The sequence below is a fragment of the Acipenser ruthenus genome, chromosome 1 (assembly GCF_902713425.1).
Source record: "Acipenser ruthenus chromosome 1, fAciRut3.2 maternal haplotype, whole genome shotgun sequence".
In the NCBI taxonomy this organism is placed as follows: domain Eukaryota; kingdom Metazoa; phylum Chordata; class Actinopteri; order Acipenseriformes; family Acipenseridae; genus Acipenser; species Acipenser ruthenus.
The window spans coordinates 17,917,161-17,934,559 of NC_081189.1; the positions used below are offsets into that span (position 1 = coordinate 17,917,161).

The 17,399-nt window shown below is 38.5% G+C and overlaps 1 protein-coding gene across 1 annotated transcript; it reads right to left on the minus strand.

Annotated features, from left to right (window-relative positions):
* Positions 1–491: 491 nt before the first annotated feature.
* LOC131716120 (interleukin-6 receptor subunit beta-like) lies at positions 492–15,163 on the minus strand. Its single transcript, XM_059012811.1, has 12 exons — positions 15,082–15,163; positions 9,694–9,762; positions 9,206–9,499; positions 8,478–8,604; positions 8,056–8,216; positions 7,171–7,313; positions 5,886–6,051; positions 4,126–4,208; positions 2,532–2,748; positions 2,158–2,328; positions 1,404–1,505; positions 492–1,311 (listed from the first exon to the last, which is right to left on the minus strand). Exons 2-12 carry the CDS (start codon positions 9,746–9,748, stop codon positions 1,139–1,141), a joined length of 1,692 nt encoding a protein of 563 aa, XP_058868794.1. The 5' UTR covers positions 9,749–9,762; positions 15,082–15,163; the 3' UTR covers positions 492–1,138.
* Positions 15,164–17,399: the final 2,236 nt, after the last annotated feature.

Below are 17,399 nucleotides of genomic sequence, written 5' to 3' on the forward strand. Positions count from 1 at the left end.
GAAAAAGGAGGACACGCTGTTAACATACTGGACGTTGTAACAAGGTTTGCAAGCAGAAAGGACCGACGCCTACAATTCTTTTGACAAGGTAAGGTTTTTAAAGCATGTACATTTGTTATTGAATTTGTTATTGTCATTTACATGTGTTATTTTTTAGCTAATGGTTATTTGTCACAATAATAGGATTAGGTCATATGTTTGTTAAAGCATTTCGTATTGGGAGCCGCAAGGTGGCGTGGCTATGTTTATTATGAATGGAAAGTTAGCACGCCACAACCCAGGAAGTCGCTCTGTTTTCTTTCTGATTTAAGAACACCCGCTAGTCGTCTCATTACTGTGGTGCAGTCGTCGCTGTGTTATTTTTTGGAAAACTTGCTATGTGGTTAACAAATACCCGAGAGATTTGGGGTAATTAAAACTACTTTGTCTACTGACCCTGAACATTGCATACCACCAGGAACTTTAAATTGTGCCCCCCCACTATCAACAGTTACGCGTCGCCACTGTTTAGGGGTCTCCCAGTGCATAGAGTCCACATCACCGACCACTACAGAGTTCCTGAAGGTGCAATTCATCACAATTAGCAGAGCTTGAGTCCTGGCATGGATGGCAGGAGAGTTTCACATTAAGACAGCACCTACATGAGTGGAACCCTTTCACTGCATGGTGTCCCTCATTTTCCATTTGCTTTAAATAAAAATCCCCCACTCCACTCCAAAGAAAACAGGTGGTTGATTGTATTGATTCTGTTTATTTGTCCTATCCGCCTTGTTGCTGGAGTGCCGGACACTATGCTGACTAACGATGCAATGATGGATTGCTCAGAGAGGACCCAATGCTGCCTGGTGTTTTGGGAAGCTTGAATTGAAGTACAGGTACGTTCAGCAGGTATAAAAGAGTGCAGGGGTTCCATTAGCAGGGCAAGCATTAACCATATATTGCATAAAGTATGACAGTGGCCTGTCAACTAGCCTGACCAGCTATTGTTTAAAATACAATTTCTGATTCTGCTTTATATTGTTTTATGGATGATAAAGGACCATAAAACTTGTACACCTTATTTATGGTGACAGCAAAGAATGTGTCATACTGCTGCAACATACCTACCAAAATTTGGAAATCGATTGTCGGGATAAAACTAGCAAGGACACAATTTGAACTTACAGGACTCTAGTCCTTTGTCATCTTTGTAAAATATAGTGTAGTTTGTGATGAATCCGTGGCGTTCATTCTTGGGGATTTCTCTCCACTTTATTGTTGCTGTGGTTTGTTGTACATTAAATGCCTGCACATCAGAAACTGGTCCTGGCGCTGAGTGAAAAAAGAAACAAGAATACATTATTTTGCACAAACTATTTTTTTCTTTTTTAAACCAATGTTAGACCATGTCGATTCTAACATACCTGCTTCCTTCAGGTATGTCTGCACTGACACCAGTGTTCCTGGCTTTCCATCAAACAGAGGGGAAACTGTAATGTTATAACGCTGATATGGCTCGGATGCACCTACAGAATGAAATACTGAATTAAAACAGGAAATCAATCATTTAAAAAAAAAAATAAAAAAAGATAAAACCTGAATACGAAACTATTGCCATGGGTGAAAAATTGAAATATAGGGTCGAAGGGGCTGTGCCAAGAAGGATGTACTGTAGTGTATTCAACATTTTAGTCTGGTAAAGGCTGAGTTCAAAGCTGAGTCTGCTGCTCTTGTGCCCGCTATCAGGAATGTCTGACATTACAGTTACATATTACATTCCCGTTAGTACTGCATCTCTTCATAAATGTGTATTTCTCACAGCATTTCTCAGTGCTTTCCTTTAGATTGAACAATATTGTAGTGTACTGTAATTTGGTTGTAAGCTTTTGTTTTTAAAACAGAATGTAACATTACAATTGCATCTCAGTACTTATTAGTGGTAAAGTTACACATTATTGTACAACATGTAGGTACAGTATAATAGTGTGTTATTCCAATACCCCACCCCCAGATGCGTCACTAATGCAGTTGTTGAATGCAGTTGTTGAAGACTTGCAAGCTTCACCTCAGGATGATCATTGTGATGATCTTACAAAGCCTTTCACAGAAAAATAATAGTCAAGATGATGATTTTAATGATTTATCATGATGAAATATCTTAAAATACTCCAGTCTTACCATTCAGGGACACATTAGTTGTATTAGTATATTGCCAGTCTATTTCACAGGTCTCATCATCCATGCACCAATCAATTATGTATGTATTTACTGGCACATCAGGGGTCTTCCACTTGACCCATATGAGATCCTTATAAGAAAAAGCCTCTACTTCTTTCACTTGCTGGAGACCTGAAAAAAAAAAAATGAAGTGCCTGTTACACCAGAACAGTAGTACTGTTCACCAAATGACAAAGTTTTAGTCATGATAAGTTGTCTGTTATATTTTTTGATCCCAAGAACTGCACTTATTCACTATGAAAGGTTTCAAAACATTAGTTAGCACAGCTTTAAAACTAATATACAAATAAAAAAAAAAAAAAAGTTAGAAGTACCTTTTTCACCTACTGCAGGAACTACCAATACCGCTTTGGGAGAGTCGCCAAAAGAGTTGAAAGCAACCACACTTATTTCAAAGGCTTCCTTTGTGAGATTCAGGGATGCCTTCAGACTGGTCGTATTTAAAACCAGGTCTGGCCAGGGTTTGCTCTTTGATTTGCATTGTACTCTGAACCAAAACGTGCCGTCATTTGAAGTGGGTATCTGTAATGCCTGTAAACAGATTAAACAAATTATTATTTATGTATTTATTAGAAGTTACTTCTCCAGGATTAGTCCAAGTACCTCGTTCACAAGGACACCCAATTCTTACACATGGTTCTGTGAAAGAATTACTTTGGCAAAATAAATTTCGCTTTTAGGCCTGAAACCAGGAGAAACAGGGATTAATTGCACTCTGCTCTCGCAATAAAAATGAAAGTACAGGAGAGTCTTGCTCGTTAACATTTGTGTACTACAGTATATACATAGGGCCTGCAGAAATTCACAGAGGATTTTACACCAACCAATTTTACACCTGTTCAGTCTTCGGCTCTCCAAATGTCTGTTTAACCAATTAGAATAAAGCAGACTTGCTAATCTGAACTCCGGTAGCCCAAACTGACCTGTACTCAGAACTATCATAACAGAATGCATGCGGATAGCAGCTGCAAGAACCACATTGTGATATTATAATGCACTGATACGAGTGTAAAGCATTGACAGCAGTTTCTGCATTTTTTATTCAACATTTTTGACTAAAATGAATGCATAAAACAAAGAGTTTGGTAAAGAGTATGATCAAACCACTAATATGAACAGAGACCTTTCCCAACTGGCTCGGATTGTCATACCGTGAGATTGCCAGAACAGCAACCACAGAAAGTGCATCATAGATTTGTTTTTAAAATAGAATTAGAACCTGTACATATAAAGTTTAAATTACACTTGATTTATATCATGACTAATGCATAATAAAATTGCTTCCTTTGTAAAATCAATCTATATAATTACACAGGTATGCAAGTTTAAAGCATTACATGTCACCACAGAGAATGAGCATTTGTGGTTGCTTAAAACAAGTGCCTCTGTCATTCACTTGTATTGGAAAAACAAGTCTGTTGTGGGCGGTCGGGCATAGATTCTTGTTTCATTATAGATTAACAACACCGCTGTAGTCTGTGGTAAACTGTAAGAGTTATACAATAAGGGATGGTAAATGTGTGCTTGTGAAGTTCAGGATATTGCAATGGTTCATCTTTGAATCTGTAAATATTCCCATTTTTATTCGTTTTGCTGCAATCTATTAAATTATTTATCTCATGATGGTATTTCTGTTAGTTCTGAAAAACATTTTCTGTATTTAGTATGCAGTTTTGTGTTCAGTAGCATTTCAGGATTATTGACAACCTCGGTCTAAAAGCAACTTAATCTAAATACACTGATGCTTCGACATGAGATGCTTTTTAACTTCATCATCATGTTCAGTGTTTCTCTTTGTTAAATACGCTACTTTGTTTTCATGCTTTTTTGTGGAAACTCAAGCTGGATAGATACAAATGATTTAGCTGACTTTTGACTGCAAACTGTTTTAATTATTAAAGAGTGTACCTTCCACAAGAGTTGAACCATCCTGTTTCCTTCTTCATCTGGAGCATTAATTTGTCTCCAAAGGTCTGGCTTTTCTGATGGCACTGGTAACAGGAAGAAATAACGATAATAACAAAAAACGAAAACGTCATCACAGTGAAAATATATATCACTGCATATTGTAACAGCAAATACGTTATACATTGTTTATTGTACAGCAGCCGTAATAAGTAACTGTGATGTATTTTCTTCTGAATATAAAGAAAAGCTTTCCGTTTCAATTTACAATAATAAGAAAACTATTCAAGACATGTTTGCTACAACTCTTACCTGCTGGCCAAGCCATTCTTTCAATGTGCAATGTCCAAAAAAACTGGGAGAAAAATTGTAATAAAAACCAACTGAACACAGCTGCGGCTACATCACAGAATACCATGTGACATGAAAGCCTCACATGACCAGAAAGTGTCATGTTACATTATCACTTCTGCTACCCTCAGCTAAAAAATACAGGGGTCAATTCATGGATATCGAATAATAACCTTGGCTTTGTGTGGGCCTATTTTTGTAAGTGCAGGTGGGGATCCATGAAATTTTGGAATAGCAAACATTGCAATACTATGGTTTCTAAATGTACCCTACATTACCAGGTATTGGTAGTATCATAAAATACCATAAATATCAGAATATTGCAGAATCCTAGGTTGTGAAGGTGAACTGAGTCACAACAACGTTCCTCCCTACAACCCAGGGGAGCCCAGAGACCAGTGCTGCTCAAACACAAAGACAGCATGAGCAGGATTCAAAACAGCAAGCTCCTAATAGCATGACTCACCCAGCACTACACTGGGATATAACATTAAAGAGTATGCCGCTTCAAATGCTATTTTGACTGAATTATTTACTTTCTGGCATTTGCAATACTTCTAAGTGGTTCACATCGTAATTGTGATGGAAAATGTTTTTTTCTGAACACAGTACTTGAGATGGTGCATGCGCAGAAAGCAGTGATTAGAGCTTCACAAAGTACATACAAGACAGGTGCAAATATAAACATGGATATATACAGTATATATAATAGCCCATTTGAAGAAGACCCAGACACAAGATCTGAAGTCTTCAGCACTTTCATGCGATTTTTTTAAAATTACAGAAATAAAAAACAAAAACCTGACTCACATGGAGTGCTAACTAAAACTTTTCACAGTTCCAAAACTGGACAGCTAAACTGTTTACCAGCCACCAAACATAAAAAGTACAACACAAACAAAATGGTTTACACACTACCTTTTTAACAACACACCTTGTGGCTGTGCAGGGACAGAATTTAACCCTATCCCTGCCAATCCCACAACACATTGTTTCCAGATCTGCTCTGCCACAATGTATATCTTTTTTTGGGACCAATTTATTGGAATTTCATTTTGATCATTGACTACTTCTCTGTAAATGAAATGTATTAATTAATTAATTAATTAATTAATTAATTAAACAAACAAACAAACAAACATATGTTTTAATTGAATACTATTTTATATAGTTTATATAATTAAATAAGAGGATTATGAATTGCAGAATCAATTAAGCTAATAATTGAATGTATCTTGCATTAATAGTTAATTACCGAAATACTGTATTACAAAAAATAGAGCCTGCAGTAGCCTACTTTAGATGAAGTGCATTTGCATTTGTACAGCAAAGTACAATACTTATACCATACTGCTTATGCGTCAGTAAAGGATTGTGTTCATAAAATGCTGTTTCAAATGTATTTTCCTCACCGTCTCCATGTGAAGTAGCAGTAATCTCTGAACTCCAGTCACTCCAATGGATTTGCATTTTATCTCCAATACAGCGAACTGACACAGTGTAGTTGGTAAAGGGCTTTAGATTTTCTATATCAAAAGATTCTTCTTTTTTTAGACTCATGTTGATAGCTGATACACTCTATTAAAAATCAAAACAAGTACAACGTATAAGTCAAGTTACTTTTCAAATATACTTTAAATAGGTTATAGCAAATTAAATCCATACATTTTACCCGGTTTTACCTGCCTCTGTATGCATACAAACAGAGCTTTATTTACAAAGTATGGTACCAGTTATACAGTATAATTTTTAAAAATCAGAAAATAAAAGTTTGCTATAACATGTCAGGCTGTTACGGGGTGTTACGGGGCAGTACAAGGTTACAATGCAAGATTAATATTTAAATACAGTATAGTTTATAGTAAGTGCAAATAATACTACTAAAATACAATATGAAATAGGATTCAACAAGTTAGGGTTACAGCAAGTTATACCTACAATGACATATTAGTAGCGCAATAGTGCAAGGATGGTGCATCAGCTGAGGATCCAGTAACATGGTGGGTAGAGTAGGTCAAGTCAAGTCCAGTACACCGTAGGAGGGGTAGATCAAGAGATCGACAAGTGCAGTCTAAGCAGCTGCTGCTGCATTTTTTAACGTGTGTAGGGGTGCTGTGCTAATTTATTTGGACAGTTAGTTTATTAACGTCAGTTTGTCTGTTATTTTATTATTATAGTTTATTAACATACACTTGCCTATTGCTTTTCTCTTACTTATTCAGTTCATTTCATATGTTGATGCACGTACGTCATGACAAGTAATACATATTTACTTATTCATATTGTGTCTGGTGGTCAGCTCCATCGTAGAGTAAACTTCGCCTAAGAGAAATGAATGTTTTCGAAGTCCATAGCACATAGTTATAAAAGTTTATTTCGTATAGAACTGTCTGTCTGAGTTTCTCACTGGGGCATGCAATTCTTGGAGGAGTCGTATATATCTACATCATCGAGTTGGATTTGTTTGAATTTTAGTAACTCAGAAAACACTGAAAGCAGAGTTTGTATGACAGTTTTAGTGTTTGCAGCCTCATTGTTTTGTAGTACATTTTGTAATTTGTTTTCTGTTGTCTGTCGTTTTGCTTTGTTGTGTGAAGAGAGGAAGGACGCTCAGCGTGATGACGTAATGAGGGAGTTTGTAAAAAACTACTGACGGTAAGCAGTGTCCAAATAAAACCAAATAAATGAAAAACGTACCCATTTGTTTGAACCAGTCTCTTGGTACTGGACTTCACAATTCAATCCTAAATTACGTGGTGCCTTTGGCCTTCCCCAGTTTACTCTAATGCTGCTCCTCAAGATGGGATTTTCCAAACTAATTACAGGCGGCTCCAGTTTCACTAAAAGACAGAAACGACATGCAGGTCTATGACTAACAGGCTAATGGCCAGTATAAACTTCATATTGTAAAACATGCAGAGAAATAGTTGAGATCATTAAAAAAAAATAAAGTACAAGACAGAGGTCAGGTAACATAACCACAGGTTTATTTTTGTTTCTTGTGAGCACATGTTAGTTTCTAGGAATTACTGTACAATGGCATGATTGCTTAACCTGTGCAGGGATTACCAACAGAAAAGGTGTGTAAATGCCTCTGTTGTGGTCGATACAGCTTGCTCACTATGTGCATTCCATGTCTGGCTTGGTGTACATATAGGTTACACATGAAGACCTCTCAGTAGTTGTCTTACAGAAGTGTGGCACATGGTTTTTGCTTTCTCTTGTTACATTTGCAGTATGGGATACTTAAGTCAGATGCACCAGACATTATGCCCATGTACAACCTTGCTTTTACCCATTTTAAAAGCAAATAACTAGCTTCAAACTACTGTAGACCTTACTCTACAAAATACACTGTTAATTACAGGGCTTGCGTAACACTGTCTCATGATGTGTTTCTAGTTCCAGTATTTCTAGAGGAAATGGTCCTCCTGTTTGCAACATGTGAAATGCAATTTGGGCAACCCCCCATTGTAACATGTCTAACAGCTTACACTAGCCTCAGACTAGTCTTTTGTCATGTTTTCTAACACATCCAAGGCCCATTCATCCACTGGATTTGTTCAGAGATTATAAGATTACCTATATCTAATCCGAATACATGAAGAACATCAGAGAATGCTTCGCCCAAGGCATTTTCCGCTTTTACAGTTACGTTGAGGGGAGCAAACAATTGCAAATGCCCATCCTCAAACTGGTAGGTGTGGTGTTTTGTTCTATAAAAAAGTATCTCACTGAAATCACTGAAAAAGAAACAAACAGTTAAAATAGCAAAAGGTTTCTTAGCTGCATAACGTAGTTAGTGATGCACACAGTATCACACTGTACTTAAAAAATAATGACCCAAATCTAGGACACACATCAAATAAGTTTAAAACCAGTCCAATACCACAGTCCCATCAAAAATAACATGCGGTTAGTTCTCCTTCGCCTTTAAAAGATTAGTGCAATGTTTTCAATGCCTCAGTTTTAAATACTTTTTTGTTTTTATCTCAAGCACTTACTATCCAAACGTGTATGTAACACTAAACTCAGTTTCCAAGAAGGTATTTTTTCCAGGGTCCCAGCTGCAAGCAACATTCTTCCTAAAAAACTGGATGCAGGAAATATTTTTGGGCTTTTCTGGAGGAACTGTAGAAAGACAAGAGAGAGGCTATTGATATGTTTAATTCTTATTATTATTATTATTATTATTTATTTCTTAGCAGACGCCCTTATCCAGGGCGACTTACAATTGTTACAAGATATCACATTATTTTTACATACAATTACCCATTTATACAGTTGGGTTTTTACTGGAGCAATTTAGGTAAAGTACCTTGCTCAAGGGTACAGCAGCAGTGTCCCCTACCAGGGATTGAACCCACAACCCTCCAGTCAAGAGTCCAGAGCCCTAACCACTACGCCACACTGCTGCGTTCTTGGATCCTAATTCTTGGATGCTGAGTGATCGTGCAGCAAAGCTGATTTTCTTAAATGGGTTACAAAAAAGACTCAACCATGCTTATTTGAACAGCCATTCACTGATCAGTCAGAACTTTAGCACTGTCGCAGGCTCTCAAGCATGTCTGATTTCTAAGTGTGCCTGGCACACCAGTGTAGCCATTAACACCCTGCCCTGGTGGATGTTAGGAACAAACGTGGTACTTCTTCCATTCACCAGGAGCAGAGTGACAATTAGCGTACCAAGAAAGTAATAAGTGACATTTTAAAAAATAGTCAAACTACTTACATCCAGCTTTCACATCGGTAACTGCAATAAGAATGTCTTTCCCGGCTACACGTAAATTGCATGACACATCTCCTATAGGGAATGAAACGTTTCTAATTACAACACTGGCACCAGTTGAATTCATGAAACTATAGTGCTCTTCTGGGATCTTTTTTCCATTCAGTTTCCAGATTATCTTTCTAGGATCGTATGTCAAGCATGGAATGCCAAAGGATTTTGCAAAGGTTAACAACAAATCTGATCCCATTTCCACAACTGGATTCTTAGGAAAAATATCGCAGTCTTCATGTTTACCTGTTGAGTAAGAGAGAAAAAATAAAGGTAATGCTATATACCATGGTGATATTCTGCTTAATCCTTATACATTCTCATAACTAACAGCAATGTAAAATGTGACCACCATTCTACAAAGAAAAGTACAATTTGTAATCTCAGTGTTGCTTTGGAATCAAGAAGATGGTGGTAATCAATGACAGCTGGAAACTTACCCTGACACGGGACCGTAAAGATCACCACGACAACCAAGTAAACAATGATCAACATTGTTCTTAAGATACCTGTAAAAGAAAAATAAATAAACAAGTGTGGCAAAGTGGTGAGTGATTACAGGTGAGTGCAGAGCAGAGCGGATACCAAACAGACAGATAATGATTTCCAGGTGCAAGGGTGTTTATTGATTTATTTAACAATGTCCAGAGCTTTATGGCGAACACCTGTAAATAATAATGATGGAGTGATACAGCGGCGTGTATCACTCGGTAATTGTAATCCCCGGGTTTGACCCGTAACCAAAAGTTCTATTACACCCATACGAAACACACAACACAAACACAGTTAACAGTGAGTGATATTAGTGCTCGTGGTGCAAAGACAGTTCTCCGTGAACAAAGGGAAAGTGTTGGTGTCCAGGTTTGATGCTGGCTGAATAGCGACAGCTCCGGATCGTGTTAGTAGCAGTCTAAAACAACAAACAAACAGTTTTTACTTCGACAGACAAACAAAACACAACACTCAAGTTTTTTTTTTTTTTTTTCTAACAGGGTTCTCCTTCTAGGTTTGATCTAACCATTTACAAAGGCACAGATTACGCTACGCCCCTATTTGATACCCTCCCTCATGACCCCTTGGTTAAGGAGCGCATCCACTTCTCCAATCCGCGGATGACACCTCGTTTCCCGTCCGGGTCATTGAGTTCGGGTACCGTAGCTCCGTCCCTTTTCTAGCCGGCCGACTTCCACCTACCCATGGGAATAAATTGTCATGCCTTTTAGTCCAGGGTACTCTGTTCCCTTTACCTCTCAGGTCAGGAGGGAGATCTAACACCAAGCGTCATTCGATCTCTGTCACAACAAGGCTATGATGTTTTTTTAATAACTAGATCTAGCAGTAATTTTAGTGTTACAATTTTAGAAATTACAAACAGCAATGATTTGAAAACTAAAGCAATCCTTGACCTTTCAGTGACTTGCTAATACGAGTATACCAGCATTGGGCATATACATAAAAACAGCAGCCACCCATAACAATTAAAAGCTCAACAGTGCTACATTTAGAAATACTAAAAGAAACTTAATCAATTCAATGGCAAAACATTCCGACTAGAAGTCTTTTTCAATGTCTTCAATTAAATTACTGGAATTTAATAGCTACTTTGAAAAGTTGGTCATTGAATTTTCTAAGTGCATTTTAATATTTCTAAAAAAAAATAATAATAAGCATGTCTAACACAATACAATAATATATGTATGTCTTTTGTTATTAAATTATTTTTTATTTACTTTCTGAGAAAATCCGCTTCTATATTTCTGTTGCAATAGTCATTAAGATATTTTGTTTCATTGACAGTACTTCACCAAGCAAAAACTGAACTTCCGGAACTTTCTTGATCAATAACATAAGTTAATCAATAAAGTAATTATGAAATGTAATGTCCATTTGGAAATTGGAAAAATCCATTATGGAAAAACAATTTCTTGCCATCTGAGGATCTGCTCAAATATATATTTACCAGAATTCAGAAGTAAGAAAACTGTAACAGGAAGTAACGCAATTCAGCTTTATGCAATACATTTCCTTCCTGTATTGCCTGATTTACTAGTCAAAACCCTGTACTCCAGACTTCTCAGCATTCCTGTATTTTTATTTCAAAAGCAGAACAATATTACGTGAATTCTACTACAGAACAGCGTACTCCAAACCAATCATGCGTCCCGCACAATTAAAATCTTGTTAAATTTGAAATAGAACAAAAAGAACAATTTATTGTATCATTATTATATTTCCATTTAAAAAAAGTGTGCATGTACTGCTGTCTGCTGTTGGTCTCTTTGCCAGGACACTGCTGTTAATGAGGTTTAGGTCTCAATGCATTTTTCATGGTTAAAGAATTATGAAATAAATAAACTACTTTTAATAAAAACCTGCTTTTAAATATAATGTTTTTTGAAATGTTTGTACTGCACTGATGAAGGCCAGTAGCCGCAACGCGTCTGTATGAGCATGAATTCTTTTGTTCTACAGTTTCTATCAAAAGGATTTTTAATAATAAAGATACAAGCTTGATAGCTGACATTTGGTGAGTGCTTGGCGTTTGATTATTTAATTTTAAACATTTATTTGAGCCTTTAGCACCCCATGAATACAGAACATTGTTGCACATAGCTTTTTTCAACGTGCTCCTATTTCTTTAATTTAAATATAATTCACCCATTAACACCCACATTTATGATATGACACAATAAATAATGTCAAACACGCTTACCAAATTACATTAATGAATGACATATGCCTGTGTGTACTGTATACCATGGACTCAGCATTGGATTTGTTATTGTAGCGTTCTACAGGATGCAGAAAACTCAAGAGAGACGCTTGTTTTCTATTCAATGCTTTTATTCAGTCCACAGCTGTCAGCTCCTCAGGTCACACACACACGCAAATGGCCGGGTCCAGCTCTTTCTTATGCAGATCAGGGTACCACAGCTGACACACATCCCATTGGTGCTCAGCTGCACACTAGGACCAATGGGTACAGATGAACAACAACCAATGGGGACAGACAGACAACAGCCAATTACAGGGGAGACACAGAACACTTGCTTAGTGTTGGATAAGGGCGTCTGCTAAGAAATAAATAATAATAATAATAATAATAATAATAATAACAACAGACAGAGGTAAACAAAGCAGCGGCAGGAAATTGCAATTACAAACAGTGGGAAAGAGACACACACGGCACCTAAACACACATACACAGTAGGGATTACAGTGCACACATTGCCACATTGCCCCCATATTAGTCTCTTTTTGTCCACAAAAAGTTTGCAGGGCGCAATGCCAGCTCCACAATTGGAGCAACACTAGTCCTGCTGGCATCACTGCAATCTGCTACATGTTTTCCAAGTAGCCACTGACGGTCAACACCAGTGGCGCTGGCAACGCAGTCAGGGTGCAGCTGGCGAGCGATGCAATGAGGTCCTCGAATTCAAGAACAACCCCTTGCTCCCCCCCCCCCTCCCCCCGAGTGTGGTTGCCATATTCTATCCTTGGTGTCTCCTATCCCCCCGGCGGTTGACCATACAGGATTGCAGCTGACGTTCGCAGTTCCCACCCTATCATCAACAGGATGTAGATTCCTGCATGGCAGTGTGACACGTCAGCAGGATCAGTGGCAGCAGCAGATCCCCATCGCGGTGGCAGCATCCCTATTAGTACCGGTCGTGGAGGCGTGCCAACGTCTTAGTGATGCGGAAGTGCCCCACTCCTGGAGCGCTGTGGTTGGCTTGGAGCACAGTGTGTTGGAGTGAGGCAGGCACCACCAGCTGCAGGCGGGATTTGCCGGTGGCTGGAACTTGCCGTCAGCGGTGCAGAATGCCCTTCCGAATCCAGGGACGTCCACTGTGACCACAGTCCTTTCATGGCCTGGGAGAGCAGGGCTACTTCAGCCCATTTGGGCAGGCGGTCTTCCTCCTTCCACCTGACGATCAGACCTAGTTCTGGGTCCTGCTGTTGCCGTTCTCACCACTCCGCAGTCGGCAGGGGCTGCACCTCCCTTACCGTCACCGCGTCCCCATCTTCTCCCACTGCCTGTCCCCATCTTCTCTTTCCTGTGCCTCTTGCCTATCGTAGTAGTGGCACCGCACCTCACTGCACAGTCTCCTGGACAGAGCGCCAGCGTAGCCGTGGCAGGGGGATAGCGATGATTGCGAACCCCTTTATGTACTTTGGACGTGAGTCCCAGGAAACTTTGGAGCTGTGTTGTGTTGGCCGGGGTGGGCCACGGCTGCACAGGCCTGTCTTTCTTGACGACTAAGACCACAGGTGCAGCCCAGGAACTGTTGGACTGCTCAATCACCCCCGCCTCCAGCATTTCCTGTATGATCTTCCTGGCTGCCTCACGTTGGAACAGCCGACGTGGTGGTTCCCGACTGGGTGGAGAGTGGCTGATGTTGATCCGGTGCTGGATAATCCCAGTCTGTCCCCCATTTTCCAGCTGGATCGCAAAGAGGTGCCCAAGCACCTGTAGGAGCACATGGAGCTGGTTGTACTCTTGCATGTTGAGCCCTCTCCCTCGCATCGGGGATAGCTGGCTACTTTAGCCCAGCTGGTCTCGCTAGCCCGCTGGAAGATGTCAGTCTGACCAGGGTGACGGTGGATCCAGTATCGATCGGCGTGGTGCAGGTTGGCACAGACAGACAGAGGTAAACAAAGCAGCGGTGGGAAATACAGAGTGGGGAAATTACAATTACAAATAGCGGGAATGACAGAGACACATACAGCACCAAAACAAACATACACAGCAGGGATTACTGTACACGGATCGCTACATGACCTAGGCTATAGATAGATGACAAAGTGTGGAGATAAAATAGGGTTTGTAGCATACCTATTCACTATATAGAAATGTTACCATGTAAATGTAATATGTACAGTTGACCTGGCTCTCCTGCTTTAAGTGTCATTTAGAGGGTATCTTTTGCAGTGCGTAAACATGGGAGAAAGGAGTTAAAAAAAAGATACAATTTTATTTTTTTCTTAAAAAACCAAAAAATAAACAAACAACAAAACACAAAAATAAACTCCAGGAGGAATCTCTTATCTCTCCAAACCTAACTAAGCTTAATTAGTTTCATGACTATCCTTTCAAATTCAGTAGAGTGCCAATATTGATGCATGAACGCGTAACAAAAAAGGAAAAATATACAGAATATTAAAATGCATGCACAACTACAGTGTACTGTACTGTACTGTGATAAAACAAAACAAAACAAAACAAAAACCGTGTGGACTCCACTTGGGAGAATTGCTGGGAACTACGCCTCCGTTTGCAAGAAATAGGCTTATGAAGTCTCCTCATCAGAATCAAAACATCATGCCACGTATATTTAAAAGGGAATTACCATTATTTAAAATTAAAAATAAATCAAAAATAGTCATATTTTCAGTTTTTTTTCCCTGGATTTGACTTTTGTTTAAACAACGTTCGGTTCAAATCACTCAGAAACCCCTTTGTTGATACCATCCAAGCCATGTAGGTGCAATGGGTAGAACACTCAAGACAAATGGCATGAAAAGCATTTATTAACTAGCTAACACAACAGGGCTGTAAGCGTTCGGCAAAAACAAACACAACCAAAATACTGCTCCGAGTTATCGTTGTGATCTTCTTAGTATAGCGCCATACCTTGCTCTCACAATACACATCTGTAACTATGCTCTATAAAATGTATCCCAAGCAAGTTCAAAATCTCTTTCAAATATTGAGAGGATGTTTTTTTTAAATAAAGTTTTAATCTGTGTCCACATTCATTCTGCAGATAAAAGAACAAACAACCCTATTTCATATAAAAAAGAAATACAAATAAATCATTACATACCTGCTGGCAGATCTTACCGTGAACAGCAGAGTTCACTTGTGAGTATTTGAGATTTCTATCGACTTCTCTCAATCTCGTCTGAACTTTCAATCCAAAGCTAGAGTTCTTTATATTGACTCCTCCTTTCTTGGAAAAAATGGAAACTAACGTTGTTATCAAACTGGCAGCAACACACACACACAAACATACACACACCCCAGAATTTAGGAAATGTCAACTGACTCAGAAGAAAGTTTCGAAATGCAGGGGGTTGTTAGGGAAATGAGCAAGTTCCAAAGCATACATTTTTGTTTCCTCGTTATATTTGACAGGATACTACTTTCAGAATCCGAAAGTCATTGCGCAGATGTTCATTAATTTATCAGGAGTCAAACTTTTGTCTGAGAACTAAAAAATAATTGCGAGAAGTAATTTTAAGTATAGGTAACGATTTAAAAAAAAAAAAATCCTACATGGATTTAAATACTAATAAAAACAATGTGACTGTCAGAATACAGCACATTGAAAATATGTAATAGTTAATACTGGATTAGCTTTTTTTTTTTTTTTTTAATGACAAATAATCATATCTTCTGTTATTATTATAATAATACCAGTAAGCATGGTACATGCCTATATTGAAAAAGTAATACTAGGTTACAGCATTTTGAACTGCTGAAGATATTGGGGATTGTAAATCGTTTTAAATGATTCATTTTACATCAACTTTTTAAGCTACCACAATATGCTGTTAAATAGAGGTGCCCTTTTCCGCTTTGATTGGAATTGTCAGCCCTACATGAAAATGAACATACAGCAGTGTAAAGTGTGTCTGTGTGTGTCTGTGTGTGTGTGTATGTATATATATATATGTATGTCACGGGTGACAAAGGTGTATGTGATTTATTGAATTATATTGTTGTGATTTTTATAATGTTTTATTTATTTTTCCTTTTTTTCACAATGTGTTGTTGGAATGATTAATTTAAGCACGTTATTGATGTATTGATTTATTTTGTTTTTACGTTTTCGTACACACGCTGTCTTACCTGTTCCTATGGCAACGCCACCGGTGTCTACCGCTTGAAATCACTGTTTGGATCGCAGGTGTGGACAATAATTTAATTAGCTGTGCACTATAAAGAGGTAGAAAAAAAGAGTATATTAGCAGACGCTGTTCAGAAAACGAGGTCAGAAAACAAAGTGAGAAAACGAAGTTAGAACAAGGCGGAACGAAAAGTAAAGAAAGAGAGGCAGAAACAAGATAGGGAGAAAGCAGAACGCGGGGATAGAGAAAATAACAAAACAGATACAAGACTAAAGAAAGCAAGGAGATCGGAGTGTTGCAGGTAGCGGCACGGGACTACGATGTGAGGAATTTGGGGTGTTGTTGGCAGCAGTACGGGACACTTGGTGTACTGGGAACGAGACTAAAGAGAAATCGGGACGTGAGGAGCTGAAGATGACCAGCTGAGCGGAGTTGGCTGGAGAGAAGTAAAAAGCACGAGGATTTTGAGAGAGAGCTGCCCGAGATGCTGGACTGGGAGTTGTGGGTCGTCATCCATCCGCTAAGTGTTTTTGTTGTGGTGCCTTATGCTTAAATTGCGTAGTCACACACCTTCTCATTGAGCTATTGTTACTTTTTATTATAATTTATCAGCGGAGTCTTTTCCCTGTTCCCTGCCTTGCATTACAGCCAGAATTAAACTGATGTCGGGCTGTAGTTTACTGCTACAAATGCTGTTAGATTATACTTGGCTGCTACACTAGACAATGCTGCTAAATTGTATCTGCTGCTAAAATTATATAACGCTGCTAGACTGTATCTGTTACTAAACTACATAAAGCTGCTAGGTTGTATATGCTATTGGGTTATATCTGTTACTAGATTATACTGTGTGTTTATATATATATATATAGATCTAGATATATGTGTATTGACATATGGTTATAGATATGTGTTTGTGATTAATTTTAATCAGTAATTTGCTTAATAGTAATCTTTCTGGTTTTATTATACTATTTTAATTTGTTGGATAAAGTAGTAGATGAATTGAAATGTCTTGAAGTGCACTGATCCTTTGCTTTATTTTTATCAGGAAACCTGTGTCGTGTGCAATATCTTATTTTAGATAGAGTGGAGGCCCTGCTCTGTTGCAGATTGAAACGTTTCTTTCTCCACTCAATTGACTCTGGGGAAGGCTTGGTGTTAGTCTGTTGGCTTGGACTCTGTGGTGGAGTGGCGCCCCCTGTTGGGGAAAGGGGATAATTGAGCAGTTTTGAAATTTGGGGTGGCATGTCCCCTACAGACAATCCAGCCAGGGCAAGTGCAATGTTGA

Coding starts and splice junctions, on each gene's coding strand:
- LOC131716120 (XM_059012811.1), bottom strand. CDS start 9,748: ATGTTGATCATTGTTTACTTGGTTGTCGTGGTGATCTTTACGGTCCCG. Junction 8,605..9,205: donor TACCGATGTGAAAGCTGGAT/GTAAGTAGTTTG, acceptor GTCTTTCTACAG/TTCCTCCAGAAAAGCCCAAA. Junction 1,312..1,403: donor GACATACCTGAAGGAAGCAG/GTATGTTAGAAT, acceptor TTTTTCACTCAG/CGCCAGGACCAGTTTCTGAT.